This window comes from Thamnophis sirtalis, unplaced genomic scaffold, assembly GCF_051295495.1.
Source record: "Thamnophis sirtalis isolate CommonGarterSnake01/CBP01778 unplaced genomic scaffold, rThaSir2_p1.2 scaffold_3, whole genome shotgun sequence".
In the NCBI taxonomy this organism is placed as follows: domain Eukaryota; kingdom Metazoa; phylum Chordata; class Lepidosauria; order Squamata; family Natricidae; genus Thamnophis; species Thamnophis sirtalis.
This window is the reverse complement of record NW_028261383.1, coordinates 88,193,712-88,210,120: the sequence shown is the minus strand read 5'-3', so window position 1 is coordinate 88,210,120 and position 16,409 is coordinate 88,193,712. Positions and strand designations below refer to the sequence as shown.

The 16,409-nt window shown below is 37.8% G+C and overlaps 1 protein-coding gene across 3 annotated transcripts in view; it reads right to left on the bottom strand.

Annotated features, from left to right (window-relative positions):
* The window catches only part of ANXA6 (annexin A6), a 42,169-nt gene extending 26,172 nt beyond the window's left edge, over nucleotides 1-15,997 (bottom strand). For 2 of the 3 annotated variants that reach the window (XM_087709431.1, XM_087709432.1), the window contains exons 1-6: nucleotides 15,829-15,997; nucleotides 10,826-10,877; nucleotides 3,924-4,014; nucleotides 2,074-2,168; nucleotides 574-687; nucleotides 303-393 (exon numbers count right to left, since the gene is read on the bottom strand). In XM_087709431.1, coding sequence (XP_087565557.1) covers nucleotides 303-393; nucleotides 574-687; nucleotides 2,074-2,168; nucleotides 3,924-4,014; nucleotides 10,826-10,843 — 409 coding nt within the window. In that variant the 5' untranslated portion in view covers nucleotides 10,844-10,877; nucleotides 15,829-15,997. The remainder of the gene's footprint in view (nucleotides 1-302; nucleotides 394-573; nucleotides 688-2,073; nucleotides 2,169-3,923; nucleotides 4,015-10,825; nucleotides 10,878-15,828) is intronic. The other variant, XM_087709430.1, reaches the window with a different exon arrangement.
* Nucleotides 15,998-16,409: the final 412 nt, after the last annotated feature.

Sequence of the window (16,409 nt, the reverse complement as noted above, 5' to 3'; positions counted from 1 at the left end):
CCCCCACAAACTAACAGCACAAGGATAAAAGCAATATAACAAGATAATTGTACAAACTGAACAAAAAGCTGAAAGGACCTTTGTTCATCATCACTGAGGTAAAGCTAAAACTTTTAATTTGTAAACTACTCCAGGATATTCAGGATAAGATGTCTGTTAGAGACAGAGAGAAGACACCAAAACTGCTAACTTCATCTCAGTGATAATATCCAGCATGATCCTGTAGATCTTATTGCAACTTTAACAGCCGTGGATTAATAGTAGCTGAAGCCAACTCAATACAAAGATCTTGTAGTAATCACCATCTTTGTAAGCCTCCACCAGAGCATGAATCTGTTGATTGGTCCGTGATGCCAGAATCTCAATCAGGCTCTTCTCATCAGTCCCAATGCCCTAGGAATAAAGAATACAACTTATCTATATCAGCCACAATGCGTTGTTACTTTAAAAGATGGAAAAATAAATAAATGCTCCTCAAAAGAAAAAAAAATGAACTTTAGAAGTATAATAAAGAGAGCAATATTCTCATGAGCTCCATAAATAATGACAACCATAATCAAACTCTTTCTTTACCTTTAGAGCATCTTTGATTTCCTTGGCATCAAAGTACTCCAAGGGCCTCATTAGACCCACAATCAGTCGTTCAAATTTTCCAGTCAATTCATACTTCAAGTCTGCAATCAGGTCCTAATAAAAAGGAAGAAAAAGGTAAGGAATAAAAAATAAAACCAATTTGCTTTGCTCAGTTTGTTAGAAGTCCACTCACCACAAAAAAGTATAAAGTCTTAGAATCAATTGAAAACTGAATTCAACATTGGAAGCAGGAACAAATATACTTAATTTTGTTAAATATTAATTTGTATCTCTCTAGTGGAAAGCAAAAAATAGATAGACTTTTGTTTTTTTAAATTAAAATCTAATCTATGCGAGTACCACTGTTAAGGACAAATGTATTATTACCCAACATGTGAAAGAACTGTTATGAGATTTAAATGTCACAAAATGGCCAACAATTTCTTACCCTAGTAATTCATTAGTTGTGGTTACCACAACTCTTTCCACTCCCCTAAAATTTTGTGAATGAACTAGAAGATTCAGCATTAGAGACCAATCTTATTTTATTTCATCCTCTGTTTTGACTATTAAAAAAGCTTTCTTGTTTATATCTCTACCGCAAAAGGAAACCGATCCTACTTTATGTCAGGTGCAAGGACAAAAGGACCTTGACTCTCTGAGAAAGAATTTTGGCTACATATCTCCCCTGCTCCATACACTCCCCTGCTCCCAGTTTCCCACAGTAGAATATGTTTGAATATGTGGCAGGCTTGAGACCCACTGTAAAAGATGGCTTCCAAGCCTGACACTTTATCTCCTGAGTTCCACAGATTCAAAGAAGTGGTAGTTAAAAGCAAGGAATTTTTACAGTACGAACTGTTTCTATTCTGTTTATGCAACATATGTCTTTGGGGCACTCATTTATCGTGATCTATTTACTCTTATTCCTCAACAAGAAAGGGTCATATAGGTAGATGTATGAATATCCTATACAATAGTTTGGAGATGGGAAGGGTCTCCCCCCTTGGAGTATGGAGGCAGCTGCCAGATTAAAATATATGCTCACCACTGGCAATTCTGCATCATGATTAAAGATTCTAAAATTCTGCTTTGAGTATATCCTTGGTTTCTTAGTTGAAAGAAGTAAAAACTGTGGAATAAAAGCCTTAAAAACCAAATGTATGTGATGTAGAGCAGGGATGGTCCTTTTATGATTTGTAAACTTCATCTCCCAGAATTACTTAGCCAGCCATGCTCATGCTTGCTCAGAAACTCTGGGAATTGAAGTTCACAAGTAATAAAGAGGCCATCATTCGCCATCTCTGAGGTAGAAAAGTAATGTAGTGAAGTACATCCACATCTATAAGATCAGATAAAATTCCTCTCATATATAGGAGAGGTCAAGATATATGCAGGAATGGAAATCAGCCATTCACAATCCAGTATTCAAAGGTGAAATTACAAGCCTTGTATAAAGTCTTTTTTTCCCCTAGTTTTCCTATCCATTCTGAGACTGACCTTTCCATAGAGAGCCTTATATACTTGGCAGATCTCATTTCTTTGTTTATTGCTCCTGGATGCTATGAGATTTAGTATAGCTTCTTTATCACTGCCTGCAGGGGGGAAAAAGCCTCAGTCATTTTACGATAACAGGATCCCAAAACTGACAGCAAAGTTATATAACATGCATTAGAATCACCTTTGAAAAAATCTGGATAACAGTCCCATTTTCTAATTTGAATTGGAACTGAGAAAACAGGAAGCACATTGACAGCCATGCTTAGCTGGGAGTTAAATAACATTCTACTACAGTCCACAGAAAATGAGAGAGAAAGGAAGGAAGCAGCTTTGTGTATTATGGGAAAGGAGAATCAATTCTTCTGTATTCTTTCACTTGTCCTTTAACAGAACTATTTTACCATTTTGAACAGTTCTGCTTGGAAATTTTTACTTTGTTGGTACATCGGCATAAACATAAAATCCTAAATTTCCCTTCCCCAGAATTATCAGAATGCCTATCCTACCACTTTCGCCTCAAACTAATCTGAGCTACAATGTTTAATAGGATTTTTTTTTAAGTTGCAAAATTTCTTTTGTGCATCAAATATTCAATTTGACAAAGGAACGAGGAATTGGACAAGAATAAGAGAATATAGTAGAGTTGTTCATATTTTGAAAGTATTTTGGAAAAAGTACTTTAGACCTTTTTAAGCCAAGGACATGTGTGCTGTTCATTAAATCAATCTGTGGCTTTCTGGGTTGTCAGCAAGCTTAAGAAAAATCTGTGCATGCTTTAAGAGTCGTCATAATTTTAATAAGTGAATTCCTTAAAAGAATTACAACCAATTTGTCAGGCAAGCGGCTTATAAAATAGCATAAAATTGCTGGTTTGATCTTGTGCAAGACTTGAAACATTTCTCTAGGTGACTTTCAAGTAGGGATGCTGGTTTATAGGTCTGCTGTTGAGTCACACCTACTAACTGCCTGTATTACTCCTTCACTAAGCAAAATAGACTTATGGATAGAAGAAGGCATGTGACGAACAAGACTCTTGTCAAAAAGATTGGCCATCACTGTGTCAGTGTTGTTTTAGCTTCTTCAAAGCTAAGAAGCTTTAAAATATATATAGGTAGTCTTGGACTTACAATCACAATTGAGCCCAAAATTTATGTTGCTGAGTAAGATAGTTGTTAAGTGAATTTTGTCCACGTTTACCACCTTTCTTGCCACGGTTGTTAATTGAATCACTGCAGTTATTAATAACATGGTTAAGTGAATTTGGTTTCCCCATTGACTTTGTTTGTCAGAAGGTCACAAAAGGTGATCACTTGACCCCTGTCATAAATATGAACCAGTTGCCAGGTGTCTGAATTTTGATCACATGACCATGGGGATGCTGCAATAGTAGTAAGTGTAAAAAATGGTCAGAAGTCACTTTTTCAATGCCGTTGTAACTTTGAACAGTGACTAAATGAACTCCTGTAAATAGAGTACTTGTATACCAAACCTAGAAAAGAGATAATCTCTCTCCTCACCATTCTTGCACACAATTTCCGTAGCAAAAGAAAATGTGCAGATGATGTCATTGATATGGAGTGCTCTTATTGAATTTATTTTTGGTGTTGTGGGGGGAGGGTATTTTCAAGCCATTTTTTATTCCTGGCAACTGCCTGGACAACTTCCTGCAGTTTTCTAGGCAACATTTATAGATGTGATTTACCATTGCCGCTTCTAGTTGGCTTCATGTCTAAAACACTGCTATTGATTTTTTTAAATCACATGTGTAAAACATTTCAAAATACAAGATGTATATGAAAAACACAACAAATTTTCATTCATAGTGATAGGAGGTAACATTGAAGACATACCAAATCCCTTCATAGCATTGTATAGTGCCTCTGCATCCTGGTTGGCATCAAAGTTTGGGAAATCGTTCACTGAACCCCTATATCTTCCAGCCTAGGATTAAAAAAAGATAAAAATCAAATTATTATTAATTTTGAAACATGTCATCTATAGAAAGTACAATAATCATAAAATCATAGATTTAAAAGAGACCTTGGAGATCTATTACTTCAAACACCTGTCAAAGCATGGAATCCTCAGACCATTCCAGCCAAATAGCTTAAGAACCTTTGCTTTTGGGGGTGGGGGTTGCAGCTGACATCGCGACCTTGTAACCAATTGACACACTGTATGTAATGGAAGATGTTTTTATGTTTTATGTCTTGTTTGTCTGTCTAAAAAAATGTTTTAATAAAAAAAATAACTTTCATGGTCAGGAACTCCCTTCTTATTTCAAGCTTGGATCTCCTTCTGCAAAACTTCCATTAGTTGTTGTCCTACCTCTGGATCTATGGAGAATAAATCCATACCTTCTTTTTATGAAAGCCTTTCAAATATTTGAAAACTATTAACTATGTCTCTCTTCTTCCCTTCCTTACCTAAAGAAAATTTCTTTGATCACTCTTCTTAGGATTTAGCCTTAAAACTCCATCATCATCTTTGTAACTCTGTGTTCTTTCTATTTCTAACTTTCTAACTTTTTGTTCTTTCTACTTTCTCAATGTCCTTTTTGCATTGTGGTAATCAGAAGTGGATGCAGTATTCCAATGCAGGCCACGTTTAATCAATGTACCTTAGAGTAGAACTATAGTTTCCTGTGATAATATGACAATAAAACAGCATGTAGCAGGTAATTCCAGAACTGTAGTATTCCTCCTTGGAATTTCACAAAAATCTAAAATTATATGGACTTGTAGTATTTCTATTTAAGCTGCATAGGAGTAATAGCTAGAGCAAATACCTCAAATGATCCAACATATATTTTTAAGATTACAAAACTCAACCACAGCAAGAATTTCAGAACTATGACATTCCCCAACAATTTTGAGCATTAATGTACATGCACACTAAGTAAATTATCTATTACATGTATTCTTGCAAAAGAGTGCCTTTATTTTATTTTATTTCCTTTGGGACAGTTAGAGAGAGATGAATATAGTATTATGTATGAAATAACAATCAAATCAGTGGCGAATGTATTGAGCTGCTGATGTTCCATCTAGAGATAGGAAGGCCTGCGGGGGGGGGGGGGGGTTAAAAGGGAAAAACTGGAGGGAGGGACATTTCCCCGTTATTTTCCGAAGCTATTTGTTCTGAAAGAAAAGATGGAGCAGTTCTTCAAAGGTGTTTTCCAAAAGGCAAATAGACTTTGTTTTTTCCATGAAGGCATTTCACTTCTCATCCCAGAAGTGAAAGAATAACTGAAGAAGCTTATTGCACAACTCAAAAAGCTTCTTGGATGAGAAGTGAAACATCTTCAAGCAAAAAAATAAAGAAAGCTCAGTTGCCTTTTCAAAAGCATATTTGGGGCATGACCACCATGACCTGGACAACCGAGAATCTCCATAGACATGGAACAGTTCTCTTCAGGCCAAATATCTGTCAGGCCAAGCTAAGTATGATGTAACACAATCCAACCAAAGTTCAATTCTTTACTTGCTTACACCATATAGAAAGAATCTTGCCAGACTAAGCCTAGTCTAATGGATATATCATGGGAGATTCTAGGGAATGGATATCCTAATTCTTTTTCTTCTTCCCACGATCCAGTCCAGCTCTTGTCCAGCCCTCCCCTCCCCTCCTTGGAATATGCTCCCTCCTTCCTGGGAAACTGCCACTTCACTGTAGTCCATTACACCACCTCCCCTCCATACAGTCATTCCATGATTCAAATCAAAATAAAGACTGTAACAAATTGTTTTCAGGAAGGAGCTGCAATTTCCACAGCCAGCTCCCAGCTGCTTCTCACTAGATGCAGCCTCTCTTCTATGTGATGATAAAGGTAAGCGTAGGATGATAAATGATACTGTAGCACATACAATTTCTTCTCTACATCGACAGCTGTGACTAACACTTGGCTGCCTATATACTTAGAAACACATACCAATGGGGCAGTCACAGAATGCAGCTCACTTCAATTTCTATGACTGAGTTGAAACGTCCATTCTTTGTGTTTATGGGAACTATCACACGCCACATTTCTTTATAACACAATTCCTTTACTTCCCCAGGTTGCACCTGGCCTTGAGCGAGGAACTATTCATGTGAAAAAGAAAATAATGGTGCGGAAGTGACCATGGCAAAGCAGGGATATAACATTGGAAGAACCTTAAAGCATCTGAGTAACAGACTCCAATTGAAATCTCACTTGTATAATTAAAATAGATCCTCTTTCCCCATATCCCTTCCCCCGCATCTATGAGTCACTCTGGTTTTCTGACAGATGGCCAGCGTCTTGAAGTTATAAATAGAAGAACTACTTTGTCCTAGGTTTTTCTATTGGCAATGTCGACTTCTTATATACCATGTTTGTGCCATGCCTCCACATCTTCACATCTTCTGGGGCTATCACAAAAAGAACAGAACCCAGACTCTGATTTACTGCCATATTTTCTTCCACATTGAAATTTTCCTCCACTTTCCAAACTTCCATTTATTACAATATTCGTTGAGATATTTGAAAGTGAGTTAGGGTGAATCATTTCTCAAGTACTCCTCTCTCTCCTTCTGGAATCTGTTAATACAATATTCACATACAACCACCATATGGAGAATCCTTGCAAATTGTCTTCCTACAATCTCCTATGCTCCTATACTCTATTGATTGTCCTAGTTTTGAAGGGACAGGTTTTGCCAACCCTTACAACCTTTAGATATGTTGTGAGATTTTTATTTATTGATAAGGACCCAAAGGCCTTGTACCAGTGGTGGGATTCAATTTTTTTTTTACTACTGGTTGTGTGGGCATGGCTTGGTGGGCGTGGCATGGCTTGGTGGGCATGGCAGGGGAAGGATATTGTAAAATCCCCATTCCCTCCCGATCAGCTGGGACTCGGGAGGTAGAGAATAGATGGGGCGGGGCCAGTCAGAGGTGGTATTTACCGGTTCTCTGAACTACTAAAAATTTCCACTATTGGTTCTCCAGAACTGTCAGAACATGCTGAATACCACCTCTGCCTTGAACATATCTGTAAGAAAGTGACATAGTCTGAATCACAATTTTAAATTGAGCAGAATGCAGCTCCAAGTGTAATCTTCATTTTATATCCTAAATAAATTCATTAATTAATTCATTTATATTATATCACAATGGTTCATACATTAAATTCAAGTTTTTTTACTACTGGTTCTGTGGGCATGGTGTGGCTTGGTGGGCATGGCTTGGTGGGCATGGCAGGGGAAGGATACTGCAACATCTCCATTCCCACCCCACTCTGGGGCCAGCCAGACGTGGCATTTGCCGGTTCTCCGAACTAATCAAAATTTCCGCTACTGGTTCTCTAAAACCTGTCAGAACCTGCTGGATTTCACCCCTGATTAGACTGGTCACAAGAAGGAAGAATGCTTCAGGCATATCCATATTCTTTAACAGATGTGACTATGCTAAGCAAACAATGCAATATTTCTCTGTAAATCTTCTCTGGGTACCCATTTTATACAGGAATCACACTTTTTTTGAAAGCAAATTTTTTAAAGAGGCACCCCAGTAAGACATTTTTTTTTCCTTTAACACCACATGCTATCTATAATGCATTCTTTCAGCTGTCAGGTGATACTTGAACGGCATCCCTATCAGTTACGCTTAAGTTTTAAACAAATATGAAACATGCATGGCAAAGGAATGCACTCCACAATAATAATTTTCTTCTGGTATATTTGATAGAAAGCCTATTTTTACAAGAAGATATAACACAAAAGTTCTCAAAATTGCAAATATTATCAAGAAATGACTCCTTTTTTCATCATTTGAAAAATCACATCAGTACTTTCTGGTATGGCAAAGGAAAATTCAGCTCTCTTTTTTCTTTTTAAAGCAGTGCATATTAAATAATTAAATAAATAATAATTGTAATGCAGGAAGATTACCACTGGTGATCCATACACATATATTACTTTCAAAAATGGCACTCCACATGGCATTCCTTACTACTGCTAATGCTTAATTTGAATATAAAACAATATACGTTTACAATTTTTATCAACACACCTATCAAATTATAGTTTAATTTAAGGAAAAGAAATGCAATATGAGGAAAAATATATGGCAACAAATTCCTAATAGCAGAGCAGCAGCACATTTGGTGCATCATAAATCAATTATCTGGGATGCTACGGTACCGGCATGACTTCAGCTGCCATTCTCAAATCTTACAACAGTTTTCATCCTAAAACTTCATGCATTTTCAGACACAGATTAATTTTCCCCAAACAAGCTCTTGCTCAGATGCTTAGAAAAAATGTTACAGTATCACCTTGGATTTTAAAGTTTACTTATTTTCTTTTATATCATTATCTTCATTAAGAAAGCCTGCATTGAGTTCTTAGTTGATGAAAATCTTGCACTAGAACCAGGATGGCGAACCTATGGCACACGTGCCACAGGTGGCACACGGAGTCATTTGTCAGGGCATGCGAGGTGTTGCCCTGTCAGCTGCCAGCGGCTGGCCAGCTGAGTTCAGCCTTTTTTTAAAGCCATTTTTCGCCCTCCCCAGGCTCCAGAGGCTTTATAGGAACCTGGGGAGGGCGAAAAGAGTCCCCCTTGGAGGCTTCAGGAGCTTCCCTGAAGCCTCCGGAGTGCAAAAAACCGGCCCTACGGGTAAACTGGAAGTTCAGGAACGGACTTCCAGTTTCCTCGTAGGGGCGGTTTAAGCCCTCCGGAGCCTTCAGGGACCTTCAGGAGGTTTCCCTGAAGGCTCCAGAGGACTAAAAACGGCCCTACAAGGTTGTTTTTCGTCCTCCAGAGCCTCCAGAGGACTTAAACCAGCCCTACGAGCAAACCAGACGTCCGTTCCCGAACAAAAGAGGCAATAGAAAACCCATCAGAAGGCAAAAATAGTCACAAGTCTACATAAACAAATGGGATTTCAAAGCCCTGCTCTGCATAAGGAGCACTGTACTTTTAGCAATCAAACTGTCTACTTCCTATGTTTATCTGTTTATGGTTACAAGCCCTAGAACAATCTTCTCTGTCTGACATATTGGATTAATACCCATAATTCTTAACTCAGCATGATCATTGTACCCACTAAGCAACAACTACAAGTAGTCCTCGACTTACAACAGTTAACAATGGCACTGAAAAAAAGTGACTTATAACTGTTTTTCAAACATGACCATTGTAGCATCCTCATGGTCAGATGATCAAAATTCAGATGCTTGGCAACTGACTGATATTTATGATGGTTGCAGGGTCCTAGGGTCATGCGATCACCTTTTGCAATCTTCCAATAAGCAAAGTCAAGGGAAAGCTAAATTCACTTAACAATTGTGTCATTAACAACTGCAATGATTTGGAAGTGTAAAAAAATACCAGGCACTTTTTATCATATGTGGTGGACGTGCAATGAGGTAAAAAATTATTGGAAAATGATTCAATCATGGTTAGAACAAATGGTGGAAGAGAAAATCTTGTTTAAACCGGAAATTTTTCTCTTAGGTATAGTACCAGAGGGATTTAAGAAAGATACACTTTATTTAATTATACATGTACTAACTGTGGCGTGCATAACTTATGCACAATATTGGAAAAAAGAAAACACACCATCAGAGCTAGATATAACCAGAAAAGTGTTGGCCTGTGCGGAAGCAGATAGGTTCACTCTTGAACTTAAAAATAAAGGGGAATCAAAGCCCTTCATGGTATTGGTCCTGGGTACTTGAGAGACCGCCTACTGCCAATTACCTCCAATAGACCGATTAGATCCCACAGATTAGGCCTCCTCCGAATTCCATCCACTGGCCAATGCCGACTGGCGACCACCTGGAGGAGGGCCTTCTCTGTGGCTGCTCTGGCCCTTTGGAACGAGCTCCCCGTGGAGATTCGGACCCTCACCACCCTCCAGCCCTTCCGCAAAGCCCTTAAAACCTGGCTGTTCCGACAGGCCAGGGGCTAATGAGTTTTTGTCCCCCCTCGAATGGTATGGTTGTTGAGTGTTTTAAATTGTGGTATTGTTTTGTTCATGTTCTTTTTTCTTATTTGTACCCCCCCCCCGACTTGTTTGTGAGCCGCCCTGAGTCCCTCCGGGGAGTAGGGCGGCATAGAAAAATAATAAACTCAACTCAACTCAATCAGAATATTTTGAAGTCTGGAACAGATTTTATGACTGGTATAAGACAAGGTGACAAGACTGGAACAAACTGTATATATTGTGATTGGACAGAAGGATTGATAATGTATTAAGTAGGCTAATTGTCAATGGTTGAGACTAGCTGTATATAATGTGACTGTATGGTCACTTCGACTTCGCGGTACTTCATTGTTTTAAATGTAAAAATAATAAAAATATATGGGGAAAAAACCAACTGCAATGATTCACTTAACAACTTTGGCAAGAAAGGTTATAAAATGGGGCAAAATTCCTTAGCAACTGTCTCACTTAGTAACAGAACTGTTGGGCTCAACTGTGATGGTAGGTCGAGGACTACCTGTATTAGGATTGTCTACATTTTGAAAATAATTCCAAACAAGTGCCTTAGTTGTGTGAGCACAGAACCTCTCTGCTACTTATGTGCAAAGTCAAAAAAATAAAATAAAATCATGCTGCTTGAATAAGCTAACTTGTTCTATCAGAAGATTCTATAAGGCAGCCATAATTGTTTCTCAAACTCATGTGCCTTAATGAAAAGCAGAGATGTTCTGTGATCAAGCAGTATCTGAACATCACTTCTTGGCTTTTTCCATAACTAGATATCAAATGTTTCTTACCTTTCCTTTGTTTGACATGTTTTCTGTCCCAATATTACAGAAGTTTAGGATGCTGTAAATTAAAAAAAAAACTGATTAGTCTTTGAAAGCATGGTTCTAAAATATTCCTTTCTGAGAGACATACAGAAATAAAGCCTATGAAAAGCTACATAACTCACATCAGATTCCACCATCTGGCCCCTTGCAGTTGAGTTGCAGCTATAATTCCTCAAATTCTTGGCTAACTTTGCAAAAGCTAATTAAATGTAGAGCCACAGTATATACCAAATATATTTGAATAGGAACACTGACTTATTTTTCAATACCTTGCTTTACTGCTCCAGTGTTGAGAAATGCACATGTATAGAATATATTCAGGAATTATTTGCAATTTTGCTATTTATAGATATCTTTTTTTTACAATAAATAATACTCATTGTCCCTTGGCATTTGTTCTGAATTCTTAACATTTGGTTTGGCAAGACATGTCTGATAATAAAGGCATAAAAATAATTGCTGATGGCAAAAAGGACAATACATTTAATTGGAAGCCACATCTATTAAACAAGTTCAGGTGTTTTATTCTGAAGCATTTTATACATTTATATAAAGGACATGCAAAAAATGCAGGATTAAAGGAGGCACATCAGGATCAGCTTTTAAGTACAAAGAGGAATATTTTTTTCCACTCAGCACAGCTGCATGACAATCACTGTTAAGCACAACTACAGTATTTCTATGATACATGAAGCCTCACCAGCTAGTAAAAATGCATGGCAACGCCTCGCTGCACTGCAGTCAGTCTACACAAGGGTATGATTCAATGAGAAGATACCTCTTGAAGTCTTTAGCAAAAGTGCCAATGTAAGGAAATATGGCACCTATTTCTTCTTACTAACTACTTGCATATCTTCAGCTTTTCACAGGAATTCATAAAAATATAATGGTGCATGCAGTAAGTGTGAATTTATCAAACTAAGAAACATACAATTGAAAGGCATTTGTGATCATCACACATCAGCTGCCTACATACATTAGATAGTAGGTACATTTTCTATCATTTAACATGTATCTGCAATACCAGCTATTTGTCCTGGTTGGCCTGTTATGGTAGAATTCAGCTATGAATGCTTTTTGATTGGGCAAAATATTTCCTTCAGAAAATATACTACTAAGTTCTTCTATCATACTAAATCACAGTTTATTTTAACTAATAATTTGCTGAATAAGTTACAATACTGACTTCCAGATTCCCATGGATTTCAAACCAACGTACGATTTAGCAAGATGTATGAACCCAGCATATGAATTCTCACTTCCCTTAATCTGCAACGTTTTATGGTACTGTGAAGCACCTGAAATTTTAGTGGTGCAGTACAACAGAAATCTGAGAGGACTGTCAAAGCTGGAATATCAGTCACTGTTTTGTGTTGACTGATAATATATTTATATGAGTACAATTTATATAACAGAGAAGAAAAAGAGACTCCACTCAAACAAAAGATGGTTGCATACTTCAGATGGTCTGATTGAAACCATAAATTGTGCTGGCTATTAAAATAGAAAAGACCTCACCTTTGCTTTAGGGATGATCCAGGTCATCCCTAAAGCAAACAAAACATGTAAAGGAGATGTGTGGAATATGAAAAGACATATTTAATAAAACTAAAGTTTTCATGTTATTTTCTATAAAAGTCCCTCGCTATCCACTTATGATTCTTGGTTAGAATATATGCATGCATGTGCCATGTTGTTGTTGTTTTTACCTTGGCTCTACTAAGAGAAGGCATGAAATTTGGTCTTCACTCTAACCTAGATAGATAGAGACATGATGTAACCAAATGTGAGTAGTTAAAACTAAACCAGTTTTGGCTTTGTTTAGTTTTCATATAGACAATATCACAGCCAGCACATGCTGCTATCTTCAAGGCTCTCCACAGTGAACAAAGTAATGTTTCAATGTCTTCTTTGGCATATCTCCCAAAATGTGGTCAAGAAAAATCAGCATAAAGGGAAGCACATGAGGCAGGCTTAAACATATGAAGCAACAGAAACAGAAAATAACTGAGCCAGGATGAATGAGAAACAACAGCTGTACATCTCCACAGCTTACTGAATGCACTTGTGGAAGAAAACAATGCTTTGTACTTCTGGTAAGAAGGATTTGGCATCGATCCATCAAGGATGACATATTGATCAAATAAGGCTGTTGCTATGTTCAGAATAATAGAATTTAGTGGTAAGGATGCTTGTGAGAAATTAATACTTTTAGTTTGAATGCAGACAGACTGTAGTTCATTTTCTGTTCCAAGTTTATATGTTTATCATCTAAAATTATGTATCTTGCATTTCATGTTGCCATAGTGAGAAAACTCATTTGCATAACTTTTTAACATGACCAGATAAGAAAAAAAAGGATCTGTCCTATGCTGACATCCAGTAAAACACAAGCTGGTGAGAATTAAATATGACAAATCATCCTGGTATCTAATAACCTAAATTACATGACTAAGACAATCTTCCGCCTACATACATATTTCTTAGTATTCTGATGAGAGATATTCTGCACTCACGTAAAATAAAACGGAACACACTACTATTCTCATATGAACTACTGCATGGAAAGCTACAGTGGAGTGTTAGATTTTCCATTCTGCAGAAAAAAAAATCAGACTCTTTCCCCTCCTATGACAAATACACCAAGGTAAATGGAAAATGTATGTGACTACTGTAAAGGATAAATAGAAACAGTGAAAGGAGGCACCATAAAGCATTATAACAGCAGGCATCAAAGGTGTAGTTCTAGAATACATGTACTGTATAAAAAATCCATTCACAAAGATACTACGACACCCAAAGAGGATCCATTAAAGCAGACAATGAAATTGTAAACCTGGTTCTCATTAACTGAAGTCAAGAAAGAAACATTGACCTCTCTGTTCCCAGATTCATTCTGTATTCAATTGGATTTTGTCCAGGAACGCTGGTCTGTTGCAAACTCTTTTTTTAAATCTGATCTGGTCTGAAAGAGAAAACTCTTTTTCAGGAGTTTAAACAGCAATGTTGAAAGCAGCCCCATAAATGATTTGCCAGATTAAATGAATGAAATTGCAACTATGTCCACAAAGGGAGAAAAAAGTTGAGTTAATAGCCTATAATTAACCTTTTAAGAACAGTCTGCAGGTATTGCAAGATTAAAGTTTTTAGTATGATTATTACCCTGCTTTTTAAAGAAAACTTTCATATTTGGGGGGGGGGGAGGATCTGATCCTCCCTCCCCTGTCTCTCTATTGCTTTTTTTTCTTACAAAGGAAAAATCAGTAAGAAATTAAATGATAAATAGGAGCACAGTCTTCTGATGACAGTCAGGATTTTTCCCTACAAGCATCCAGGGTCTCTATCATAAACACTGCAAAGTAACTATGCTTTTTCTCTTCTTTAGTCCCTTCCTGAGAACTGCCAGATCTCTTAAAAACAGCGAGAAGAAAAAAAATTACAAAAAGGCATCTTGCTCAGATTTTTAACTATTGTTCCAGTACTCACTCACCATTACTTCATGCAGCTAAAAATCTGTATCAAAATGAAGTTTTCATTAACAAATCAACAGTCTGACAGTACAGCACTTTTTAAAAAGACTTTTAAGTCATGTACTACTAGGAAAGCAATAATTAAAAACGGTTGTTGCCTGGAGCATCGGAAAACAACTTTCCAATTTAAATAAACAGTGTAGCATATAATTCAGAAGGGATTCTTTCCAAGTAAGTGTACAAAAAAACTTTCTAGAACTGTCTGATATCCAGGACCGCACCCAGCCCCTAGGGAGCCAATAGGGGAATAGGGCAATAGGGGGCTTAGAGTTATCATTCAGATGCCTTTGCCCACTTACATGGCAAGCATTTTCACTGAAAAGATATTATTCTGTCTTAAATGGGATAAAGTCTTTTCCACCAGGGCTGGAAATTCTGTGGAACATTTGAAAGTGAGCACAGTTGGGTAAAATTCTCCTAATAAATCAACCTGGTAATTATTTTCAGAGATGACAATGCCTTAAAAACAAAAAGAAGCAACATTATAAATGTTATAATATTTATTTATTCTCTTTTTCCAATACTTAATTCCATGAGACTTAATTCCTACAACTAACAGTCTCTGCCAAACACATCATCTTGAGGTCTAGATAATAAGGCCAAAAATTGTTTCCCTCAAAAAGGGCCCCCCATAAGATTGCAACTCTGCCTGCTTACTAGTTAAAACAAGATAATTTTCAAATGCAACTATACAGTATTAGCAGAAATAAAGCCCCCAAATAGGCAGCATCTGCCTTCTTTCAGTTTATCATTCAGTTTACAAAAAGTTTGTGAAGATTTTTCAAGATCCTACAGATGTAAGGTACAGTTTCACTTCTCAGATTAGAATTTGGTTACAATTTAAACAAACACCTATTTTGTTTTAATGAAGGGATGCAAAGACTGAATTACACTGGGGGAGGGGGGAATCCCCATTTTTTTTGGAACCATTTTCACTGGCATGAACCATGTTGACAAAATTCCTCAAAATATTTTCTTTAGTACAGCAACACCATCCGAAATAACTCCATAACTTCTCCTCCCACGTATAACAGGCTTAAAAAAGGAAAACGAGGAAAACGAGAAAAGAAAAAAGCTCTCTATGAAAGAATCATCAAACAGTGCATACCCTGGATTTGAGCCACACCCAATAAGCCGCCCTGAGTCCCCCCAGGGAAAAGGGCGGCATATAAATAAACTTTAAATCTAAATATAAATTTATACAGAAAAGTCATTAGCGATGGGGGTTTTTTTCCTCCTTGTGTGAATCCATATGGCAGTATTCCCCTCTTAAATCAGTTATGAGATTGTTTAGCAGCTGCTACCAGTACAATTGCTGGGTTGTTCATATCCTCTTAAGCACAGGCACGTGTGCATATACACACTCACACACACACACACAGAGAGAGAAAGAGAGAGAGAGCGCTATATGCTATAAGTAGGCATACAAATCCTTACTTTGCTGGGCCGATGCCTCTTCTGCTTCCTAAGGCTGTTGCAAGGAGAGGCCGCAGGATCCACCGCTAGGCAACCGGGCTCTTCCTAGGTCAGGGATCAAAGGCAGGCAGGCCGGTCTCGGCGCAATGCAGCTGTTCCTCCGAGCTCCGCTCGAGCCGCGACGTCACAAGCCTCGGAATCTTCCAATTCTGGCCGGCCCTTGGCACCACCCTCGCTCCCCTCTCGCGCGGGACTGAAGGGGAGGAGGAGGGGAGAAAAATATGTTTGCTGCAGAGAAATGCCACGCTCGCTATAGAGGGCGAGCCTCTTTTTGCATGTCTAACACGCCGGGAAAAGAGACGCTAGCCAGAGTACACCAGTAAGGAAAATGGCTTGCATAAGATGTATCTTGTCTCTGAATTCAAACAACGTTAGGATCGCCTTCTTCGCAGGGTTTGGGGAGAGGAGGGGGTTCTGATTAATCGGTCAATTGCAATTTCTGCAGATGGGTCCAGCATTAAGGCAGATGGAATTCTGTTGAAGTGTTTCTGAGTAAGCATGTTTATGAGACTAGGGTGCAGCAAGAACGTGAATCTCCCCTT